The 19,874-nt window shown below is 39.1% G+C and overlaps 1 protein-coding gene and 1 non-coding gene across 5 annotated transcripts in view; both read right to left on the reverse strand.

The window, feature by feature from the left end:
• The window catches only part of Ckap5 (cytoskeleton associated protein 5), a 96,262-nt gene that overhangs the window by 7,999 nt on the left and 68,389 nt on the right, over positions 1–19,874 (reverse strand). For all 4 annotated transcript variants that reach the window (XM_048361486.1, XM_048361483.1, XM_048361485.1 and 1 more), the window contains exons 27-36: positions 18,078–18,166; positions 14,456–14,581; positions 11,349–11,498; positions 10,289–10,492; positions 9,964–10,099; positions 9,068–9,261; positions 7,387–7,559; positions 6,071–6,244; positions 5,735–5,855; positions 1,076–1,255 (exon numbers count right to left, since the gene is read on the reverse strand). In XM_048361486.1, the coding sequence (XP_048217443.1) occupies positions 1,076–1,255; positions 5,735–5,855; positions 6,071–6,244; positions 7,387–7,559; positions 9,068–9,261; positions 9,964–10,099; positions 10,289–10,492; positions 11,349–11,498; positions 14,456–14,581; positions 18,078–18,166 (1,547 nt within the window). The remainder of the gene's footprint in view (positions 1–1,075; positions 1,256–5,734; positions 5,856–6,070; positions 6,245–7,386; positions 7,560–9,067; positions 9,262–9,963; positions 10,100–10,288; positions 10,493–11,348; positions 11,499–14,455; positions 14,582–18,077; positions 18,167–19,874) is intronic.
• Positions 9,668–9,778, reverse strand: LOC125362791. Its single transcript, XR_007213103.1, has one exon. It is a non-coding gene; the product is annotated as a small nucleolar RNA SNORD67 (small nucleolar RNA).

Genomic DNA, 19,874 nt, shown 5'->3' on the forward strand with positions numbered 1-19,874 from the left:
CTCAGGGATAGAGTCCAGGTTCTGAGTTCAAGCCCCACAACTGGAAAAAAGTAAATAAAACAAATACACACACACACACACAGAATAAAGAAGACAACTATGTCTGATATATTCTAGTTAGTACATGACATATGTATTTTTATTTTTTTTTGGCCAGTCCTGGGCCTCGGAAGACTCAGGGCCTGAGCACTGTCCCTGGCTTCTTCCCGCTCAAGGCTAGCACTCTGCCACCTGAGCCACAGCGCCCCTTCTGGCAGTTTTTCATATATGTGGTGCTGGGGAATCGAACCGAGAGCTTCATTTGTAGGAGGCAAGCACTCTTGCCACTAGGCCATATTCCCAGCCCTGACATATGTATTTTTTTTCCTTTGTTTTGCAATAGCATCTCACTAGTTCAGCTGGCCTGGAAATTGAAAATCTGCCTTAACCAAGAACTGTTATAGAACTACCATGCCCAGAACAATTATACTGTATTTTTAAGACTTCAGAGTTTTAATTTAAATTTGTCAAATGGAATTCTTCAGTAATTGCCAGAATTATTTGGTATGCTTTTTTTCCTTGTATAATAATGTTTTTAATGGAAGCACACTTATTTGTGAAAAGCTAAATAGGGACTATCATGTTTAGCTAGTAGTCAAGAGGCTGAGCTCTAAGGATTGCAGTTCAAAGCTAGTCTGGGCACGAAAATTCATGAGACTCCTATCTCCAACAAACTACTCAGAAAAAGCCAGAAGTGGTACTGTGGCTCAAGAGGTAGAGCGCTAGCCTTGAGCAGAGAGAGCCTCAAGGATAGAGCCTAGGTCCTGAGTTCAAGCCCCAGGACCGTTAAAAACCAACAACAAAAAACCAACAACAAAACAAGGAACTTGATAGGAAGCAGGTGGCAAGTAAGCATTCTACTTTTTATTCTAGCAATAAAGTAAACTAGAGATATCCCAACTGTCATAGAAGTGAGTAGCTTACAATAGAAACCATGAAAATTCTATCAAGTGACACAGAACTCACTGACACATCCACACTAATGTTGATTGGGTAAGGAGATTAAAGGAAAGCTCTCTCATTGCAGAGACCTTACCGAAATCATGTTGCCGATGATACAGCTGTATAGCTTGATGATCTCATCCTTCTCCAACTTCTCATCTGCCATATGTGTGTTGTAGATGAGTCTCAGCTGCATGAAAGTGGCTATCAGAAACTGATCGATGTGGCCAGACATGGCTTCAGCTTTGTCTTCTTGTCTCAGGACCTCATCGATCTGATAATAAAAATTCCAAGATTTATTTTCAAGCTTCATATTGCATAGCAGATACTCTAAGAGATGATTCTATAGGAGTATTTACTAGCAAAGCACTTCCAATGTCTCATTTAGAAAAAATATAGTTACTTTACATATAACTTGTCCTGAGAGATTAAACCATTCAATATGTATTTACTGAGCAAGTTACTATTAAATGAGTATCAGACCCATTCTAAGAGGTTGTTTTGTTTTTGTTGCCAGTGCTGGGGCTTGGACTCAGGGCCTGAGCACTGTCCCTGGCTTCGTTTTGCTCAAGGCTAGCACTCTACCTCTTAAGCCATAGCGCTACTTCCGGCTTTTTCTGTTTATGTGGTGCTGAGGAATCGAACCCAGGGCTTCGTGTATGCTAGGCAAGCACTCTACCTCTAAACCACATTCCCAGCCCAAGAGGCTGTGTCTAAATTAGAGAAAAATAATCTTGATGCTTAAATGTTCAATTTATTAAAAAGAGATATGTAGATTCTTTAGCCAAGACTGATAGGATCAAAAAAGGAAAAAAGGAAGAAGAGAAAGAAAGAAGCTAGAGTCAGTGACATACACCGGTAATGTAATCCTGCATTTGGAAACTACTCTGGGCTACAAAATGAGATACAGGGCAGCTTGGGTTACACGGCAAGATCCTGTCAGACAAATTCTAAAGAGAAAAGAAAATTTTCATGGAAAAACAACAAGACAGGCTCTGTGGTAGAGTATTTGCCCAGAAAGGATATTGCTTAGTGTTTGATCCCTAGAACTGACAAGAAAAAATAATTAACAGAAGAAAGATATCCATTTACCAGGTAAACAAAGTGAGGCTCATAAAGCTTAGTCCAAACTTAAAACTTAGCTAGGCGCTGCCAGCTCACATCTGTTATCCTAGCTACTCAGGAGACTGAAGTCTGAGGATTGTGGTTGAAGACAGCCAGGGCAGGAAAGCCTGTGAGATCGCTTATCTCCAATTAACTACCATAAGGCTGGAAGAGGTACTATGGCTCAAGTGGTAGAGTGATAGAGTGATAGCTTTGATCAAAAGAGCTCAGACACAGAGGCCCAAGCCCTGAGTTCTAAGCTCTATGACCAACAAAAAATCCAGAATAAAACAAAACTCAAATTGAATACTCAGGTATCCACATTTTGGTCCAGTGTATTCCCATTTTCATAGATTGGTTATCACTAACCGTAAAATGTTCTATGTATGGGAAAAGTATGCATCTCCTACACAATAGTATGAAAGTATCTTCCTAGGGCCTATGCTGCATACATAAAATACAGTTTTATGAATATTTAAATAATACTCCAAGATAACCATGCTCCATCTTCAATAATCCTCCTTTTGAGCTGGGCTGTAACTTATAAACCTCTAGGCAGACAGGCAGCACTTACACACTGTAGTAGTGGCCCCTGGTGTTGTAGAAACGGTGGTCCTGCTTCCACTCAATGTCATATAACTAGGACAGTTTAACAATATTTCTACATGGACACCATGAAAAAAATACTATGTATTTGAGAAGGCTTATTCCCCTTCTTTTTCCTAGAGAGCTAACAGTAACAGCCTGCTTACAATATTACCTATGATCAAGTATATATACTTAGATAAATTAGGTCAAGGTTTAAAGTACTGTTTATGTACTTATCTGTACCTAGCCTTTTAATAGAAAATTTTTTTTAAAAATCACTAAAATCAAGAAGAATTTTATTTGTAAAAGCTGCATAACAACCTAAGTATGCATGTATGAAAACTAAATCCATCATTCCCTTACTGATTATTTTCAGTGTTTCTACTTTGGTCAGTTGTATACTACCTATTACAATAAATATCTCTGTATGTACATACATGCATGTGTATGTGTGTGTATCCTAATGTGCTTGTGTTTTTATTTCCAAAATAAGCGTATTTTAAGAGTATAATTTCTTAGTTTGATGATACAATGATACAGTACAGTGTGTGTGTGTGTGTTGGGGAAGGAACCTAGGGCCTTGAGCATGCTAAGCACACACTACCAAGGATTTACAACTTCTGACTCTGTAGTACTTTAAAATTCTGGGAGAGGGGGTGCTGTGGTGGAACACAGTTGATCAATTTTTATGTGTTCAGTAACTTTCTAAGTATCTTCTACTATTTATTTATTTGTTTGTCTGCTTATCTATCTATCTATCTATCTATCTATCTATCTATCTATTCATTCATTCATTCATTCCAGTCCTGGGGCTTGAACTCAGGGCCTGAGCACTGTCCCTGGCTTCTTTTTGCTCAAGGCTAGTACTCTACCACTTGAGCCACAGCAGCACTTCTGGCCTTTTCTATGTATGTGGTGCTGAGGAATCGAACCCAGGGCTTCATGTGTACGAGGTGAGCACTTTACCACTAGGCCATATTCCCAGCCCAAGATTGGTTTATTCTTTCTTACATTTCTCTTATGTTCTCCCCTCTCCCCTCAAGATTCCATTGGTTATGTGGGCTGCAAATATATGCCACAATATTTCACTTGTTTATTTAGTATATATGAATTTTCTATTGATTAAGATTTTATATGACCAAATTTCACTTTTATTTATTCTGGGGTTTCTGCCTTAATTTAATGATATTCCAAAATTCCTAGTTATTTGAAAAAACAAGGGCTTGGAATATGGCTTAGCGGTAGAGTGCTCACCTTGCATGCATGAAGCCCTGGGTTCGATTCCTCAATACCACATATCTAGAAAAAGCCAGAAGTGGTGCTGTGGCTCAAGTGGTAGAGTGCTAGCCTTGAGCAAAACAAAGCCAGGGACAGTGCTCAGGCCCTGAGTCCAAGGCCCAGGACTGGCAAAAAAAAAAAGAACAAAACACAAACCTAGCAGGAAAAGTTGTTTCAAATTTCTACAAGGCTACATGTGGGTGCTTGATCTTAAATTTTTTTCAAATGTATGACTGTCTCCATCCTCACTGATGATGCTTTAATATTTGTTCTCTAATCAGGTAGTATTAGAATTTGAGCTCAGGGCCTTATGCTCACATAGCAGAACTCTGATGCTGCTGCCAGCTTGGCTTTTTGCTGGTTAACTGGAGGTGAGTTTCGTGGACTTGTTGGGCTAGTTTTGTACCTCAATCCTCCTGAGTAGCTATGATTACAGGCACAAGCTACCAGTGCTTGGCTTCTGTGTGGCTTTTATTTACTTTTTTCTGCCAATCCTGGAGCTTGTACTTAGGGCCTGAGCACTGTCCCTGGCTTCTTTGTGGATTTTTTTTTTTTTTTGCTCAAAGCTATACTTTACCTCTTGATCCAAAGCGCCACTTCTGGCTTTTTCTGTTTATGTGGTGCTAAGGAATGAACCCAGGGCTTCATGCATGTGAGGCAAGCACTGTACCACTAAGCCACATTCCCAGCCTGCTTTTATTTTTTTATCTTTAATTTTTTTGTGTGCTAGTCCAGGGGCTTCAACTTTGGATTTGAGTGCTGTCTCTGAACTTTTCTCTCAAGGCTAGTACTTTACCACTTGAGTCACAGTTTTACTTCTGGCTTTTTGGTGGAGATAAGAATCTCACAGATTTTCTTGTCCAAGCTGGCTTTAAATCACAATAATCAGTTCTCAGCCTCCCGAGAAGCTAGGATTACAGGCATGAGACACCAGTGCTTGGATCCTTTGTGATTTTTTAGGAGACAGTATCTCCCAGTCCAGACTGACCTTGAACTAGAATTCTCCTGCCTTTGCTTGGAATTACAGATGTGCACTACTATGCTAGGATCCCACTGTTATCATTATTTGAATAATAACAAACATTTTCTTTTATAATTATAGCTATCAAAATAAGGGCATTAATACTTGCACATTCTGGTACACTGATGATGTTTATTCTGATTCAAGGATTAAGATACTGTCTTCCAGGCTTCTCTATGGTCAAACACTCCTGGAGTTATTATTTTGTACTTTCTGTGTTATTTTTATTTTTTAAGGAGGTTTCACAGCTGGGCACCAATAGTTCATGCCTATAATCCTAGCTACTCAGGAGGCTGAGATCTGAGGATCACAGTTTGAAGTCAGTCCATGAGACTGAGAAAGTACATGAGATTTTTATCTCTAAGTCTATAGCTTCAGAAGGCTGTGATAAGAGAAGAGAATCTTGAAAACAAATTTGTGACTTTTTTTTTTTTTGCCAGTCCTGGGGCTTGGACTCAGAGCCTGAGCACTGTCCTTGGCTTCTTTTTGCTCAAGGCTAGCACTCTACCTCTTGAGCCACAGTGCCATTTCCAGCTTTTTCTGTTTATATGGTGCTGAGGAATTGAACACAGGGTTTCATGCATGCTATGCCACATTCCCAGCCCCCTCTGAATAAGTTCTGATGTGCTTTTTTTAAACCTTTTTAAATAGTATTGTATATGCTCTGCATCTCTTAATATTATGACTGCCAGCGTGTAATCTATCATTCCTACACACTACATCTATCAATGGAATTACTACCACTGGAGGAACTCTTATTACCTGTGTTAGAGCCTGGATACTTGTGCTGATGTCACCACTGGCTACTTGGGAGATAATAAAATTGATTGTGGATGCTGTATTACTGTGCATATCATCAAAGTGTGGAGAAACAGCCCGGATCCTAGACAGCAAAGCAAAGGGGGGAAAAAAATCAATCTATTATAAGATATCCCAGCAAGTGGGAGTCATGCAATTCTGTACTAGATCTAGATCTCAAAATATTGCTAAATTATGCTATCAGATAGTAGTAAATTTTAAAATGCTTTAATTGTATAATCCCACAGAGGGCTTTTTCAGATATATACTTTGATGATTAAATGAGCAAGCTGAACTTACTTGGGCTCAGGAATAAGGACTGGTTCAAAAATGTCATCCAGTTTGTGCTGTACAAGTTCTGGCATTTCACATCGGACTGTACCATTGTCATTCTCAATCTCATCTAAATCCAGCTGGAATTCTCGCCGGACCATCTGGGCTGCCTCAGGATGCCCACTCATGCTTCGGGTTTGGCTGAAAGAAGGAAAAAGAGGCTCCTGAACTAAGAGAGACTTTTTAACTAAAGGCCAAGTGTAGCTTTTCCAGCTGCCCCAAAGCTTCAAGACAGATGTTCAACTTCTGGTTTCAGCCCCCTTGAATGATTTAAGTCCTTGAGTTTAAGAATGTGGCTTAGGCAATAATATTGGTTATGAGTAGCCAATAATTATACTTGTTATAAAGAGCAGAAAAATTTTAACTTTTACTCTCATTACCAGCTAAGTTGTAAGTATTATCTATAATTTGCTCAAGACAATGAACCTTGTACTTCTAACTTCTATTCCAGATGGGATGTAAAATAATCATATTGACTCAAAGCTCACTATTTATGGGTAAAAATATTAAGAAAACTGGACTGGTTGTTTTCTGCCAAATTAACCAGTACTTAAGTTCTTCTGATCACATGCATGATTCCATGCAGTGTTCAGTATATTTTATACTTTAAGGACAATCATTCCCCTTTAAGAATACTCTAGACAGGTCATGGCCAGTATTATATCTCAGAAATAGGTCTGTGACGTTCTGAAATGCAAATTGGTTAAAATTATACTCATGACACAACTCAAAATAGAGCTGCCTTGATTAGAATGTAGAATTTTGAGTACCTAAGCCAATTCTGGGTACCATGCATTTTATTAGGCACATCTCAGGAAAGAACCTGAGAACAATCAAATATAACATGACACCAAGTTGCCACATCTGCTAGCCACTGGACTTCCATAGAAGGCTTGATATAATATGGCTACCCAGTACCAAGGTTATAAACTCAAATTCAGTCACCCTCCAGAGGGGGATGAATCCATGTAAGAAGTTAGAAAAGATATAAGAGCCCTGCTAATGAAAAATTAGCAGGCAGTACTTACATCCTATAAGTGCGATACATAATTCTGTCCACGGAAAAGCAGTGAAAGAAGGCACAAGACTATTTAGAAGTGATTTTGAGACAAAGACAAAGACAATGAAGACTGGAAGATTAAACATTTGGCTATAAGACATATACCTATCAGTCATGCATGATAATGACTACAAGAACTCAAAATTATGTTACAGGACAAGCTCTGAGCACATAAAGCAAAGTACACACAGATGCTTTCAGACAACTATCTCCATCTCCATACTTAAGTTTGGAGGACATGTCCTCAGCTGGTCCCTTGCGCAGCATGTTGGCATTCGAGTTTATGCTCTGTGTGCGCTGTGGTTTCTCTTCTACCTGCTTCATTGGGGCAGAAGAGGGCCTCTTTGCTGACCGCTTAATCCTCTCTTCGAGCATGCTCATATCCTTCTCAGAAAGCTGTAAAAATAGCCCAATTAAACCTATTAGTATATTCAAACAAAAATATGACAATTTCAAACTTAAAGGAAGACTCAAGAATTACCTACTGCTGGGCATAGTGACACACGTCGGTAAAATTGCTGCTTTAAAGGCTGAGGCAGGAGGATAGTAAGTTTGAGACTATCCTAGACACTTAGCAAGACCCTAGCTCAAAATAAAATTTTAAAAAAGGGCTGGAGATGTAGCTCAGTGGTAGAGCACTTATACAGTATGTGAAAGACTATGTGTACAATTCTAGCAACACTCTCTCTCACTTTCTTTCATACTGAAGAACTTGTTCTACAAGAATAAGACAACTTTACTTTCAAAACAATACATTGGCCAAATACTAATATCTGCTTAGCTATAATAAAAAAAAACTTATGAAGGAAAAACAAAGATATAACAAGAAAGGCTAGTAATAAATACAATTAAAATGGTAAAAAGTTAAATCTCCTTGTCCAGTACTAGAAAGTCCATTATCTCCAATTAATGACCAAAGAGCTGGAAGTTGAGCTGTGGCTCAAGTGGCAGAGTATAAGCCTTGAGCCAAAATGCTAAGGGTCAGTGGTCAGGTCCCCATGTTGAAGCCCCAATAATGGCACACACACACACAAAAGTAAAATAAAATAAATCTTTATCTATTTATTTATTGGTTGTGAGGCTTTTACTCAAGGCTAGCACTCTGCCACTTGGAGCGACAGTGCCACTTCTGGTTTTCTGGTGGTTAACGGGAGATAAGAATCTCACAGACTTTTCTGCCTGGGCTGGCTTCGAACCACATTCCTCAACTCTGTCTCCTGAGTAGCTAGAATTACAGGTTTGAGACTCCAGAACCTGGCTTAAAATAAATCTTGTACTAAGTAGCTCATGTGTGTAGGCAATAATCTTAACCTTTGGTCTCAAAATTCTCACCTGCTTTGTCTCCACAGTGTGATGAGGATTTGATTAAAGAATAGAAGGATAGAAGCACAGCACATATAAATGGTCTATGAAAAGTTACTGAAACAAAGAATGAGGTACAGAGAGTACAGTGGCTAGATCAAGCAAGGAGTCAGAGGCAGAACCTAATGTGCCCAGAAAAGTGACTCCTGGCTGTCACTTGAGAATCTTATGGTTTGACAGTATTAGTGTCTAAACTGTTCCCAAGGTAATTACTTGTTAAGTACATTTCTACAGCAGACTGCCATATAATTAGAGCTCTAGACTAGCTCAAATCTTGATTCAAAAATAGTTCTCATGTCTAAAGCAAACTGCTATGAATAAAATGCTCTGAAAAAGAATTTGATCTCTAGTAAAACATTCAACAGTACTGTTGAATGATTACTGTGATTACTGTTCAACAGTAATCAGAGATGCTTATTTGGATGAGTTGACTTTATAACAAATGGTAAAGCTTAGGAGTATCTGAGACTTCAGGAACCAAGCTAAAAACTCTAGAATTCTTTTCTTGATAGGCTGACAATACCCACAGAACCATCACTTACATTTCCAATCAGTTTGAACACCTGATCTCCATGCACATTGTATACTGTTACGATGGTGTTGAGGGCAGCATTGCGTACAGCATTGTCACGGTCTCCTATGTGAATAGCTATCTCCTTTAAGGCTTTTCCTGGGGTTGGCTGGCAAACATTCATGCCATAGGACTCAACCAGACACCCCAACTCTTCCAGGCACTCTGTTGGAGAAGGAAGGCTAGATGAATGAGACCCAAAAAATATTTGGCATAGACAACTTATCAAATTCTGGCTGTGTGTGCTTGTGTTTTGGTGCTGGTTCTGGGGTTTGAACTCAGGGCCTAGATGTTGTCCCTGAGCTTCTTTTGCTCTAGGCTAGTGCTCTACCACTTGGGCCACAGCTGAACTTCTGGCTTTTCTGGTGATTAATTGGAGATAAGAATCTCACAGATCCTGCCGGGGTTGGCTTCGAACTGCAATCCTCAGATATCAGCCTCCTGAGTAGCTATGATTATAGGTGGGAACCACCAGCACCCACCTCTCTCTACATATATTATTTTTTTTTCCCTTATTGTCCTTTGCCAATGAAATAAAAGTGCTATAGCAATTTTTCCTGAAGGAGATGCCTGTGAGTCAGATGGCCCCTGTGCACTTGAGTTTGTCAGCAGGGTGGTACTGAGTGATGCCTGTATCACCTGATACCATGGCTCCACCAGTGTGCAACTCATCACTCTCACAGTCTAAATACAGACTACGGGCTACACAAACTGGATAAATTTTATTGCTCATCTATAAACTACTTCTAGGAATCCCCATTGCAGACTCCTATGTCAATTTAAACTATTTGAAGTGTGATGCCCAGGGTTTGATTTCTATTTTTCTCTCTCTCTGTCACGCACACACACACACACAATTTGCTTTACCAGCTCTTTGCTTAGAGTTTTTGGATTTGGTTCCTTCCATGATGAACAGGAACATTTTGCTGGCTGGATAGACAAGGCACATCCGGTTTAGGATGGCACGAACATCTCTACGAATGACATCCTTTGGTTCTCCAACCTAGTCAAAAAAGAAAATAATGAGTGAATGAGGACTTATCTTGACAGGAAGATGAGTAGTGAAAAGTATCCTCATAGATAAAGTGAAAAGGGGCATGGAAATAAAAATATAGGAGGTTAGCTCCTATATTATATAGGAGGTTGAGGTTAGCTCAAACCTTGTAAGTGGTTTCTCAGAACAACATATTACCTTAACAATGAGATAAGGAATAAAGGAAGATGCTTCACTCTCAGTAAGATGATATTCTTCTTCACTCAACAGAGTGAAGAGCAACTTTAAATATTCCAGCGCTTTCATCAGGACACTTGTATTGGTGTCAAAAAACCGCAGGGTAAGCCATTTTAAGATGAGATCCAGGCAACCAATAACACCCTCTTTTTCACTCTCCAAGTGCTAAAAAAACAAAAACAAAAACAAAAAAACCCTATAAATAAGCCTGTATTAAAGGTTAGGTTCTGTCAGGCAAGTACTTGTCAAATGTTTGTGAAGCCCCAAAAGAAAATACTTATTTTTCAGTTTTTTCGCAATTGGGGGGCTTGAACTCAGGGCCTGGGTACTATCTTTGAGCTTTTTTGTTCAAGGCTAGTGCTCTACCACTTTGAGCCACAGCGCCATTTCCGGTTTTCTGGTGGTTAACTGGAGACAAGAGTCTCAAGGATTTTTTTTTGCTCTGAATGAGTTTGAACCAAAATTCTCAGATCTCAGCCTCCTTGATTAGCTAGGATTACAGACATGAGCCACTGGTACCTGGCTAATTTATTTAGCCAGTCCTGGGGCTTGAACTCAGGGCCTGAGCACTGTCCTTGGCTTCTTGTTTTTGATCAAAGCTAGCACTCTACCACTTGAGCCACAGCGCCACTTATGGCTTTTTTCTATGTGGTGCTGAGGAATCAAACCCAGGGCTTCATGTATATGAGACAAGCACTTTACCACTAGGCCATATTCCCAGTCCCAATTTATTTACTTTTTAGGCAGGGTTTCACTATATATAGGTCAAGTTGGCCTTGAATTCATACTTCAGCTTCTGAAGCACTGGATTACAGAAGTACACCACTACCACACCCCCCAAAATGAGAGGTTCAATTCAAATCCTCAAATATACAATGATTTATTCTATCAAATAAGATAGCTCTACAAAGTAAAAATGCAGTATGGTCTTTCTTTAAGGCATGCAAACTTTCACTTACTTTACAGGCTCAGAATTTTCACATGCCTGAGATATGGGGATATTTATTTATTGCAGACTTACATCAACCATGACAGCCAGGGCTTTATTGTGGTGCTGAAAATCTGAGTGAAACATCTCATCCTGTAACCATTTAGCTACACAGCTAGACATCTGAGTCTTGAGTTGTTCAATGTATTCATCCCGAGGCGTACTAAAGTTCCACTTTAGCACCTAAAAAAAGAAGAGAAAAAAAGTATAGTAAAAATGGGCTGGCTATAAAGTATTCAACTAAAGAAACAATCTAATTAATGCAGCTATACTATTTAATTTAGGATGTATATTTTTTACTTTTTTTTTTTTGCCAGTCCTGGGGCTAGAACTCAGGGCGTGAGCACTGTCCCTGGCTTCTTTTTGTGCTCAAGGCTAGTACTCTACTACTTGAGCCACAGTGCTACTTATGGATTTTTCTATATATGTGGTACTGAGCAATCAAACCCAAGGCTTCATGTATGTGAGGCAAGCACTCTATCACTAGGCCATATTCCTAGCCCTTTGTGTTTTTGAGATAGGGTCTTGCTATGTAGCTCAGGCTGATCTAGAATTTACTATGTAGCCCAGGTTGGCTTTTGACCACTTAATTCTTCTGCCTCAGCCTCTTCAGTGTTGCTATTATAAGAACATGCTACAATGCTTAGTTCCAGGATGTTTTTTAATTAAGCAAGATTCATTTATGATCAAATATGAACACAAAATGTTGCCTAATTAGATACTCTGTTAAAAATGAACTAAACTTGTAAGTGGAGACAGGAATGAAAAACTGGTAGAGAGCAAGGGAAGGGACGACACTGTTCAAAAAGAAATGACATATAACTGTACCTCCTTTGTACATCACCTTTAAGATAACAATAAGAAAAAAATGGTGCTTCAACTGTCCTACTTCTGCAAGTTTCACAGTTCTGGAAATCTTACTGGAAAAGAATTATGAGGGTTGGAGGAGTAGTTTAAATGGAAGAACGTCTACATAGAAAGCAAAAAACCCCAGAATTCAAACCCCAGTACTACCAAGAAAAAGTTTTTTGAGCAATTCTTACTAGCATTATCAATGAATGCAACATTAGATTGTATCACATTGCCAGCACTGACACAATTTTAATAGTGAAAAAAAAACACATAAACAACAATTTAAAATGCACATCTCTCTCTTTTTTTTTTTTTTTTTGGCCAGTCCTGGGCCTTGGACTCAGGGCCTGAGCACCTTCCCTGGCTTCTTCCCGCTCAAGGCTAGCACTCTACCACCTGAGCCACAGCGCCCCTTCTGGCCATTTTCCATATATGTGGTGCTGGGGAATCGAACCAAGAGCTTCATGTGTAGGAGGCAAGCACTCTTGCCACTAGGCCATATTCCCAGCCCTAAAATGCACATCTCATTCTAAGAATTCGGTGCAGATACAACTCACACATGTGTAAAAATGCTTAACAGTAAAACAAAAAGTAGACTAACTTTATCATCACCTTTATAATAACAATTTTAAAAAAAGGAACAGCCTAAATGTCTAACACGGTAGACTGGGGAAAAGAAAGGTATATACATATAGTGGACAGATACATATAGGGTGATCTTTAAGATGTGATCATTGAGAGAAAAAAAGTCATGAAATACTGTCCTCTTGCAGTATTAGTGGGTTGAAAGCTGGGCCTAGTGCACAGCATACTAGGCTCACTAGATATACCATGCCACTCAGCTAAATTCCTAGCAGCATGAATTTTGAAAGCTGGGCCTAGTGCACAGTGTACTAGGCTCACTAGACATACCATACCATGCTAAATTCCTAGCGAGCAGCATGAATGTGTGTGTGTGTGTGTGCACGTGTGTGTGCGTGCACGGTCCTGGTCCTGGGGTTTGAACTCTGGGCTTGGGTACTATCCCTGAACTATTGTGCTCAAGATTAGTTCTCTACCACTTAAGCTACAGTTCCACTTCTGGCTTTTTCTGTGACTAATTGGAGTTGAGTCTCATGGACTTTTCTGCCAAGGCTGGTTTTGAACCAGGATTCTCAGATCTCAGCTTCCCAAGTAGTTAGGATTATACAGGTGTGAACCACTAGCACTTGGAGAAATATATACATTAGCAGGCTGGACCTAAGACTCATGACCCTCTTGTCATAGCTAGCTAAGGGCTGAGATTACAGGTATGTGTTACCCTTTTAGCACAAATTCTGCATCTTAAGATATTACATGTTATAAAGAATTAAATAGCAGTCTACTGTAGATGTTCTATTTACTTAATTTTTAAAATTTTTCATTTATTATTTTTTGCCAGTCCTGGGGCTTCGATTCAGGGCCTAAGTACTGTCCTTGAGCATGTCATTGCTTCTTTTTGCTCAAGGCTAGCGCTCTACCTCTTGAGCCACAGCACTACTTTTGGCTTTTTCTGTTTATGTGGTGCCAAGGAATCAAACCCAGGGCTCTGTGCATGCTAGGCAGCACTCTACCTGCTAAGCCACATTGAATCCGATTTTAAAAATCTTTAAATAAAAAAATGTAAAGGACCAGAAAGACTACTAAACAATTTCTTCCCATTTAAACAAAAAATAGGCAATAGTTATATTCTGGAGTTCTCTGTAGGAGTTACTGTTCAGGGTAATTTTAGAGAAAAAAATAGTTTGTGAGCAAGAGTCTAGTTTTTCACAATATAAATTTTGGACAGGAAAACATTTTTATATTTATTTATTTATTGATTGATACAGGGTCATTATAGCCTAGTCTGACCTTAAAACTATCTTCCTGCTTTAGCCCCCTAAGGGCTGGGATTACAGCCATAAACCACCAAACTTAGATTGCAAATTGTGGTTTTGTCAGATTGGCTTTTTTTGGTCAGTCTTGGGGCTTGAACTCAGAGCCTGGGTGCTGTCCTTAAGCTTTTTTTGCTCAAGGATATTGCTTTATCAATTGAGCCACAGCTCCACTCCTAGCTTTTTGGTGGTTAACTAGAGATAAGGGTCTCACCACTTTTGACTTTCCTACCTCGGCTGGGCTTTGAACTGTGATCCTTACATCTCAGCTTTCTCAATCGCTAGGATTACAGGCATGAGCAACAGCTGCCCAGCTAAATAAAACTGTTTTTAGCTAAATGAATAAATAAAAATAAAAGAAGAAAAAACTCCTAAAGATTCTTATCCTTTCCTTACCTTCAATCCTTTTTCATCTTTCATCCTTTGCTCCTTCCCATTTGGAACAACAATAAAAATAGGTCCAGATTTGTCTTCATCTTCCTTTAAGTTGGTTTTGCTTGGTATTTTCTTTCCTTGTGTACTCTACAAACAAGGTTTAGAGAGTACTGATTAGCTAGGCCCCTTTTCTTGACCAGTTAAAGGTCATTACAGAAAGCAGAGAAGCTTTTCTATATTATACACCAACAAGAAAAAGCTGCATGTAATATGCTTTTGTACAGGTTCTCTAGAATAAAGTTCTTACTTTTTTGGAGACAAGGGTCATTATGTAGCTCAGGATAACCTCAAACTTGAAATCCTCCCTCAGCTTTCTGAGTGCTAAGATTGTAAGAATGTAATATCATACCAAGTTAGAAATGTATTTACATGGATTCTTATATAAGTCTTAGTTCTTGGGTTGGCAGAGTATACATAGTTGGAAGGGCAATTACTTCCCATTAGTCTGGTTTAGTCTAGCCTATTTTTAAATTATTTAATACTTCTTTTTTTTCCCTTGAAATCTTCATTACTTTCATGTAAACATTTGGAAAGGTATTTATATATTATATATCATTTAGTTGAGAAAGCTCTTTAGTTTCAACCTCTATTTAATGCATTTCTACCACAGCACTGTAATGGAAATATTTAAATCTTCTTTTACTGAAGGTTACAGTAAACAACTTTAAATACTTTATTCATGAATATAATTTTTTTTTTTTTTTTGGCCAGTCCTGGGCCTTGGACTCAGGGCCTGAGCACTGTCCCTGGCTTCTTCCCGCTCAAGGTTAGCACTCTGCCACTTGAGCCACAGCACCGCTTCTGGCCGTTTTCTGTATATGTGGTGCTGGGGAATCAAACCTAGGGCCTCGTGTATCCGAGGCAGGCACTCTTGCCACTAGGCTATATCCCCAGCCCCATGAATATAATTTTAAAAATAATTCAGTAGTTGAGTGTGGCTCAGTGGTGGTAGAATATCTGCCTAGTAAGTGTAAAATTGGACCCAAGTTCAAAACTCAGTATCGCCAAATAAATAATTTAAGATTCAGAACCTTTGTATCAGATAGAAAGAAACCAGCACCTAACTTTATATGAAGGTACAATATGAATTTCATTAACATTATCATAAATATAGCAAGAATTTACTATCCCTAGTTGGTTAGCTCAAACACAAACAAATTTATGTGAAATTGTTTTGTAAATTGCAAAAAAAAAAAAAAAGGCATTAAGAAGAGAACAGAAGCTGGGAACATAGTTCAGTGGTAGGACATTTGCATGCTATTACTTTAGGTTCCAGACTTACTACTGACAAAATACTTACTAGAGACAAATAATTCAAAGCACTTCTGATCAAAACATTAAAATAAGCATGTACTCTATTTGGGATGAAGATATGAAGAGGTATAAGAAAAGAGCTTCATTGGATAGCTCAGAAGAAATTTTCAATTAACTCATAGTGCTAAAAGAGTAGTCAAACAGAGAAGAAAAACAGATAGTTTAAAATTCAGCCCTGGGGCTTGAACTCAGGGCCTAGGCACTGTCCCTACGCTTCTTTTGCTCAAGGCTAGCATTCTACCACTTGAGCCACAGTGTCACTTTTGGCTTTTTCTGTGTATGTGGTTCTGAGGAATCGAAGTGAGGGCTTCATGCATGCACTAGGCAAGCACTCTACCACTAAACCACATTCCCAGCATGAAAAACAGATGTTTTAATATCCAGAACACCATATAGAAATGCCTACTCTAGGGGCTGGGAATATGGCCTAGTGGTAGTGTTCGCCTCGTGTACATGAAGCCCTGGGTTTGATTCCTCAGCACCACATATATAGATAAAAGCCAGAAGTGGCGCTGTGGCTCAAGTGGTAGAGTGCTAGCCTTGAGCAAAAAGAAGCCAGGGACAGTGCTCAGGCCCTGAGTCCACACCCCAGGACTGGCAACAAAAACAAAACAAATAAACAAAGAAATGCCTACTCTATAATACAATGAGGAACAAGCTTCTACTCTTACATTTTTTCATTAATTACATACACTCAATAAAAAGTTTTCTCCTCTTAGATTATTAGCTTTACTATTTACTGGTAGATTTGCTACCAATTGTCCAGTTCTGCAATTTTCTTTTTGTAAGTCTTGAATGATCAGCAGTATAATTAACACAGTGACTAATTCTGAGTCTGGATAAAGAAACTGATGACATTTTTGCTGTGATCCAAAAGTGTAATTAAATGAGATATTTAAAGTAAAGAGGATATTTAAAGTAAAACATGTGGAGATGTGTTTATCCAAATCATGTTTCTTTTAATCATTGAAAAGATTAGTGATTCAAATACTACTAAATGTGAGTAGAAAAGATATTGCCTTGTAAGCCACTCAGAATACCTTCTTCACTGTCCCTGACCTCTTTTTGCTCAAGGCTAGCACTCTGCCACTTGAGCCACAGTGCCACTTCTGGCTTTTTCTATATATATGATGCCGAGGAATCAAACCTAGGGCTTCATATATACGAGGCAAGCACTCTTGCCACTAGGCCATATTCCCAGCCCCAGAATACCTTCTAAGTATATGATGACCTAATGAAGCCAAAGTAGAAGAAAGATGATTACCTTTCTTATTTCAAATCCAAATCAGTCTAAAGTGTTCATTCTGCCAGAGCTATGTATGCTTTACTCCTCTATTCACGCATGACAGTATCTCATGACAACATGAAGTCTCTGTTTTGTGGTGTATTAAAAATAAGCTGGGCAAGTTGTCAGTGACTCATGCCTATAATCCTAGCTACTCAGAAGGCTGAGATCTGAGGAACATGGTTTGATGCCAGTCCAGATAGGACAGTCTGTTTGGCTCTCTCCACTAAACTACCAAAAAAGCCAGAAGTGAAGCTGTAAGCTCCAAGTGGTAGAGTGCTAGCCTTGGGCAAAAGAAGCTAAGGGACAGCACCCAGGCCTTATACCAAAAAAAAAAAAAAAAAAAAAGCCAGAAGCTTGGGATATTATAGCTCAGAGCTAAAGCACATGCCCAAAATGCAAGGCCCTGGCTAGATAACCTGTATCATGTAAAACTCAACAACAAAAAAAGACAAAATAAATCCCACAAACTAGTGTAGTGATTCATCCCTGTAATTATAGCTATTCAGGATGCAGTAGAGCTGAGGTTCAAAGCCAGCCCATGCAAAGTTAATATGAGACCCTATCCAGAAAACAAACCGGGGGTGGGGGATAGGGGGAGCAAAAGCAAAGGGGAATACTTGCCTAGTTAATTAAAAATTTTTAGACTTACTTTGATATTACCAACAGTAGTGTTATTCTTCAATGGACAATATGATCTATTTTTATTTTTGCCAGTCCTGGGGCTTGAACTCAGGGCCTGGGTATCATCCCTGAGCTTCTTTTGTTCAAGGCTGGCACTCCACCACTTGAGCCATAGCACCACTTCTGGCTTTTTCTGTTTACGTGGTGCTGAGGAATGGAACCCAGGGTTTCATGCATGCTAGGAAAGCACTCTACCACTAAGCTACATTCCCAGCCGACAATATGATCTAATAAAATAATTTATTGTGTAAAAAGCAACACAAAAGCAAATCAGTATCTAAGCATGCAGAGTTAACACACCTTTGCTTTTGAGGAAACTCCTTGAGTTTTGGCCTTCTTTGGATCAGGCTTGGTTTCTATGGTGCTGGAAACAGAATCTTCAACAGGTGCTTTGGAGAAAAGCATGAGCAATGTTAGTTAAATTTTAACTATCATTACTTTATTCTGGGTAAATTAAACATAAAATGAAAGCCTAATGTTTTAGAGTTAGTATTCTTTTCAGTTTTTCTTCCTCTGTAAGTTTCTCAGTTTATTTTGCCAGTTCTGGGGCTTGAACTGGGGGCCCAAGTACTACCTCTGAGATTCTTTTGCTCAAGGCTAGCACTTGAACACTTGAGCCACAGTGCCACTTCTGGCTTTTTCTATGTATTGGTGGTACTGAGGAATCAAACCCAGGGCTTCATTCATGCTAGGCAAGCACTCTACCACTAAGCCACATTCCCAACCCTGTAAGTTTCTTTGTAAGGATACCCTGATGAAATTAATTCAGAAAATTTCCACCTCATTTACCAATATTTAAACTATATATAGTTTTTGTTTGTTTTTTATGTGGATACTGGGGCTTGACTCAGTGACTTGTGCTTCCAATTAGCTTTTTCAGGCTAGACTGGCACTCTATCACTTATGCCACGCCTATTAATTGAAGGTAAAAAAAGAGTCCCTCAGATTTGTCTACCCAGGTTGGCTTCAAGCCGAAATTCACAGATCTTAACCACTGGAATAGCTGGGTGGGTCACACCTGTAATCCCAGCTACTAAGGAGGCAGACATCTGGGGAATCATGGTTCAAAGCCAGACTGGACAGGAAAGTCCATGAGACTCTTAGCTCCAATTAACCACCAGAATACCAATGTGGCACCATGGCTCAGAGCACTAGTCTTGAGCTGAAGAGCTCAAGAACAGTACCCAGGCCCAGAGTTCAAGCTGCAGGACTGACTCCAACCCCAAAAGAAAAAAGTTCATTTGTTTGTACTAGAGGTGTGGCTCAAGTGGTAGGCAAGCAATAATAAAATCCCAATGTTAAATCATCAGTACTGGAAAAATAAAAGTTTTTCTAAATAAGTAAAAAATATCTTATGCAAAATTAATACTCCCTTAAGGATAGGTGGCTATTGCATATGAAAGATCATTATTTTCTACAAAGCAAGATTCCAATACATGTTAAAATTGTACGTACTATGATACAGTTTAACACATGCAAGATTTCTAACTTCATAAGCGTCATCAATTTCTAGCCTAGTACACAGAAACAATTCTAGAAATAAAGTTGTTACATGTTATACCCAATGGACAGAGAGGGACAGAGAGAGAGAGAGAGAGAGAGAGAGAGAGAGAGAGAGAGAGAGAGAGAGAGAGAGAGAGAGAGAGAGTGTGTGTGTGTGTGTGTGTGTGTGTTGCTGGTACTGGGGCTTGGAAGTCAGGGCCTGAAGATTGTTTTACTTTTTTTGCTCAAGGATGGTGCACTACCACTTAAACCATAGCTCTATTTCAGGCTTTTTGGTCATTATTTAGAAATAAGAGTCTCCTGGACTTTTCTACCTGGGCTTCAAATGGCAATCGTTAGATTTTAGCCTTCTGAGTAGTTAGGATTTACAAATATGAGCAACTAGCTCCTGTTCCATGATAGATTTTTTTGATATGACAATAAAGAAAAGAAAATTATTTTCTTTAAAAAGACTATTAGGGCTGGGTTCAGGTGGTTCAGTCTGTAATCCTAGCTACTCAGGAGGCTGAGATCTGAGGATTACAGTTCAAAGCCAGTGAGGGAAGAAAATTCTATGTGATCCCTATCTGTTTTTTGTTTTGTTGTCAGTTGTGG

This window comes from Perognathus longimembris, chromosome 13 (assembly GCF_023159225.1).
Source record: "Perognathus longimembris pacificus isolate PPM17 chromosome 13, ASM2315922v1, whole genome shotgun sequence".
Classification (NCBI taxonomy): Eukaryota; Metazoa; Chordata; class Mammalia; order Rodentia; family Heteromyidae; genus Perognathus; species Perognathus longimembris.